This window comes from Telopea speciosissima, chromosome 2 (genome assembly GCF_018873765.1).
Source record: "Telopea speciosissima isolate NSW1024214 ecotype Mountain lineage chromosome 2, Tspe_v1, whole genome shotgun sequence".
Taxonomy (NCBI): domain Eukaryota; kingdom Viridiplantae; phylum Streptophyta; class Magnoliopsida; order Proteales; family Proteaceae; genus Telopea; species Telopea speciosissima.
The window spans coordinates 64,310,062-64,314,827 of record NC_057917.1 but is presented as its reverse complement, the minus strand read 5'-3'; the positions used below and the strand labels follow the sequence as shown (position 1 = coordinate 64,314,827).

At 37.0% G+C, this 4,766-nt stretch overlaps 1 protein-coding gene across 1 annotated transcript; it reads right to left on the bottom strand.

The window, feature by feature from the left end:
• Positions 1 to 491: 491 nt before the first annotated feature.
• On the bottom strand, positions 492 to 4,766 carry LOC122650383 (protein NRT1/ PTR FAMILY 6.2-like). The gene is made up of 6 exons (XM_043843800.1): positions 4,693 to 4,766; positions 4,471 to 4,573; positions 2,781 to 2,998; positions 2,074 to 2,624; positions 1,371 to 1,711; positions 492 to 1,219 (listed from the first exon to the last, which is right to left on the bottom strand). Exons 1-6 carry the CDS (start codon positions 4,693 to 4,695, stop codon positions 687 to 689), a joined length of 1,749 nt encoding a protein of 582 aa, XP_043699735.1. The 5' UTR covers positions 4,696 to 4,766; the 3' UTR covers positions 492 to 686.

Sequence of the window (4,766 nt, the reverse complement as noted above, 5' to 3'; positions counted from 1 at the left end):
TTAGTTTCTTGTATTTAATATTGTCTCATTAGAGGGGTTTAATGAGCTGGTTATAGGAACTTTTTTTTTTATTATAAGAACTTGAAGTTTCTGTGCTTAATTGACTACATGCAAACCCATACAATATAATACCTTTTCATGAAGAAACTTCAAGTCTCTGTAACAAATACATAGGCCATGTTTCTTTTGATGGTTGGGAGGTGGGTTCCTTTCAAGTCTCTGTTCTCAAGTGAAAAGGATTAGTGAGAGTTAACAATAGATAAATATTTTTTTCTTAAATTGAAAGGTATTAGTGACCCCATTAGGACCGAGAAGCCAACATCTGTTCATGTGATTTTCTGTCATTTTAAAAAAAGAAAAGAAAAAAAAAGACCTGTTTTCTTGTAATGAGTATTAAAAAGTGTGATAATCTAATGCTTGTAATTTGTGGATCAAAGCAATCTTTTATAAGGAATTTGATTGATAGCAATATGAAGAAGAGAAGCTGGATGTGGAAGAACACCCAAGCCATGGAATTGATCAAAAGTACTCTTTGTTTACAGCAGCTACAAAACTGAACCTTATGCCCACAATCCTAATTTCTAATGCAAAGCCATAAACATTCCAATGTACAAAGGAAACAGAAGAAGACCCACAGGGGGGAAAAAAAAAGACTCAAAACATGTAATGCTTACAATCCTTAATCACTAGCACTTCTCTTCAGCCAGGGAACCATTACCAACACTCTCCATCTGCACAGCCTTGCTAGAAGTTTGTGGTTTGTACCATAGAGTGCAAACAAGATAGGCTCCAAGATTAATGAAGCTTAACACAGCTAAGAGCCAGTAAAAAAGATCAAGTCTTCCATTGTTAATATTATCAGCTAGCCAACCCTGCCTGTCATGGCTTAGAGTTACCCTCTTCACAACTGATACCAAGAAGCTACTAAAAAAGAAGCCAAGTGAGATAGTCGTAAGAAAGAGCCCGGTGCTCATTGTCTTCATTCCCTTTGGCGATTGGGTTATGAAGAAATCAAGCTGCCCAGTATATATGAATGCTTCTCCAGATCCAACTAAGAAAAATTGTGGAATTAAAATGAAAACACTTAAAGGCAGTGTGGAGGTGTTTCCATTTACAGCTCTTACAACTGATAAACGTTTCAATTCGGCAATTGCTGCAGCTGCCATTCCTAATGTAGAGAGGATGAGGCCTATCGCAATTCGTTGTAGACTGGTGAAACCTGTTATAAATTTTATAAACCATGATTGCTGTTAGACCATGTTCTTGAGGACAACTGACAACATATCTTACTGTGGTTTTCAGCAAAAGAAGTATCTTTCTCATTGTATTTAAATTATATGTCAATTAATCCAAGAAATTTTTCCTTTTACCTTCTTTCCCTTTCCATCTCTTCCAGATAGGCATGATCAAACGGTCATAGACTGCCAGAGTAATCAATATAGCTCCCACAAAGAAGACAGTGAGAGATCCTGCTGGAATTTGGAAATTCCCAATTGATCTCTCCATGGTACTAGCTTGTTCCACTGAGAAGGTGATCAATTGTGCATATGTGGTCCAAAATATGATTGTTGTGGCCCAAACTGGAAGTAGTCTGACCATCATTTTGACCTCCTCCACCTGCGTTACTGAACATAGTTTCCATGGGTTTGGATCTGAAGAACCATTTTTTCCAAAATCTCCTTCTGTGACGACTGCGGCCTTGTCTAGGCAACTGCGATAGATAGATACATGTCCTTAATCAGTATAAAAGAGTATTTCCTCATAGCAATGCCACTGAATCTTGTTATGTTTTCAGAAGTCTAAAGGTGGATATGATTTGCTTCCTATGTATAATTTTCTCTTGAACTGGATCATTAGAGTAGCTAATGAGCTTTTCGGTATTATAATTATAGTGAAATGTTGAATTACTATTTGTTACTCTGAGAAGATCTTTAGTACATAAGCAAATTTACTACAAGTCTACAGCAGAAAAATTATCAATGAGAAGAACAAGAATACAAGTACTCTGTTTACATGTACCTTAGATTTAGAAATAATAACTGGTTATGTATCTTATCAACTGTTGTTACTTACCTGAACTGGTCTGTGTGACGGATTCTTGTCGCCTCAGGATAATTCTCAAAAAATAAACCTATGCTGGAAGGAAAGTCAAGCTTTTTCTTCCTCATGGAAGCAACAATGACTTGGAAAATATGGACTATTGGGCTCCCTAAGCTCTTCTTGTATCTGTATCTCTTAGTACCTGATAAAAATATCAAGATAGCAATAATCATGGAAATAGAACAAATTCCGTATGCCACACTTCGACCCACTCCATCTTGTATGTAGACAAGTACTGTAACAGCCATCAATGTTCCTGTGGTGATGAAGAAGAAGAACCTATTGAAAAAATAGGCCATATGAGCCCTTTCCCTATCATCTTTCTCATCAAATTGATCAGTTCCAAATCCTGAGACGCTCGACTTGAGACCACCAGTTCCCAGTGCAATTATATACAGAGACAAGTATAGAATTCCCATTTGGAATCCATTTGCTTGCTTGCAATTTTGGATGGCACCATTAGTGTTGCAGGGTGGTGGTCGTAGCTGGGGCAGCTTTGTGGACATTGCTAACATGCCTGTTCCCTGTTTCACCATCAAAATTGTTACTACAAAATTTTAACATTCTTTAAAGCTCTGAGTAAAATCATCTACATGTAATGGGCTACTAAATTTTCAAGCTAAAGCATTTTTTTATGGTTGAGTAGTGTATGAAGAAAACATTAAAACTACAACACTTACAAGTGCTTGAACAGAAGCAAAGATGGCAATGGTCTTGTATCTGCCCAAGAAGGAATCTGCAAGGAACCCTCCTAAAAAACACAGGAGAAATGAGGTTCCCATAAAATCTGTCACTATATTGGCTGAGGTAGAACTTGGGAGATGCATTGTTCCATCCAAGTATGTCACCAGGTTCACTGCTATTCCCATTGTAGATAGTCTCTCACATATTTCAATTCCTAGGAAAGCAAAAGAGAAGAAAGTGATAATTTGGTATTAACCAACAAAGAAATCTTCATGACTATGGATCTTCCTAGTGAAAGCTTACTTGGTAGCCATAGTTGTAAAAACAAGGCAGGAGGGTGAAGCAAAAAAGCTGTCTGGTTCTCACTCAGGCCAGTTCAACCGGTTTGACCGAATGAACCATGGTTTTATTAAAGGAGTCAAAATTCAGAAAAATAACAAAAAAATAAACCTGACAAACCATACTATACAGTTCACAAAAAACCCAGATGGTTTGCAAAAACTGCCAGGTTCTTGAAGAGCAGTCTAGAGTGAGGAAAAGGATGTGGTTTGCAAAAACTGCCAGGTTTTGTTTTGAAAGCTAAAATTATTAAGGAAAGAGAAAAACATGGAAGAACCTACAGTTGAGGTAATTTTAATGGAGGATTTTATAAATCCATGACCCACTTGAAAAACTGGAAATTCTATACACCTCTACTATCCATTATATTTACAAAACAACTTTTTGATTTCTATTGCTCGTCCCAAGTAGCCAGACAATCCTTGCATCATAAAAAAGTTGCAGGGAATCCAGACTCTAAAAGAAGATCATCAAAACTCACAATGGTAGAGGGAAGGGGTAGGCACCTGTACACATAAAGATAAATTCAAAAAGCAAGACTAGGATCCCTCAATAATGAGAGACAGAAACATATAAGGATGAAACCATGAAGGCACCTTTTCTGATAAATTGTCGGTGGAATTTATGTATAGATTTTTTTAAGGTGGAAAGTTAAAGAGAGCAAAAGGTGGAAGGAATCATCCCCCAAGGTTCGACAACTTCACATGAATGATACATGAAACATAGGAATATTTATCCCTTTCCCAATGGACCCATCACTTTGGAATACTAAGTGAAGCTAATAATGCTTTTCTTTTGATGGGTAACATGGATTTCCCCTCCTCTATTAGTAACCTCACTTGAGTGCCTAATCAATAAGAGAAGTTAAGAAAGCCTTAATTATTATTAATTTTTTTTATTTTTTATTTTTTATTTTTTTTAAAGATTCTGGTCTAGTTAATTGGGTCCTGATTCATGGGCAAGGGATTGGCACTCTGGCCGTGAACTTGGTATATGCAAGTTCTACCAATTGAGGGAGCGAATGTGTGAGAGGGAGAGGAGAGAGACTGTGAGAGGATTGTACACCCTGACAGCATGGACAACCTATTTTCCTGATTTATAACCCTTTTCAATTGGAATCAGTCATAACCTCAAAAAATAGAATCAGGAAGAAGCCAACATTTTCAAAATTCTGTTTTTGAATTTTTTTTATTCATAAGCCTTGTAGATCTAACTATAAGAGCTGTGTTTCATGGACCTCTCTGGAATTGGGTTGTCTAGGTAATTTGTTACTTTGAGAGAGAGAGAGAGAGAGAGAGAGAGAGAGAAGTGAAGCAAAGCTTGGGTATCAAAATGAGGATAACAAACCTAAGATAAGAGCAGCAGGCAACCAGCCTCCAGTTTTAGACCTTTCAACTGGAAATCCCTTATAGTCTACTGCATCTGCAACTGTATTAGTCACCTTCCCATCCTGAGAGATAGAGACACAAAAAATTTTGAAGTTTAAACAACAAAAGAAGGAAAAGTTTTGAAGATGCCATTGACCCAATTAAATAAGCTGGAGAGAATAGTGTAACAGCTAACACAAACCATTTTCCCCTCAAGTTTCTACAGGAACAGAGCTTAAAAAGCTATACAAACAGTAGCTAGAGAATGAAGAGTCC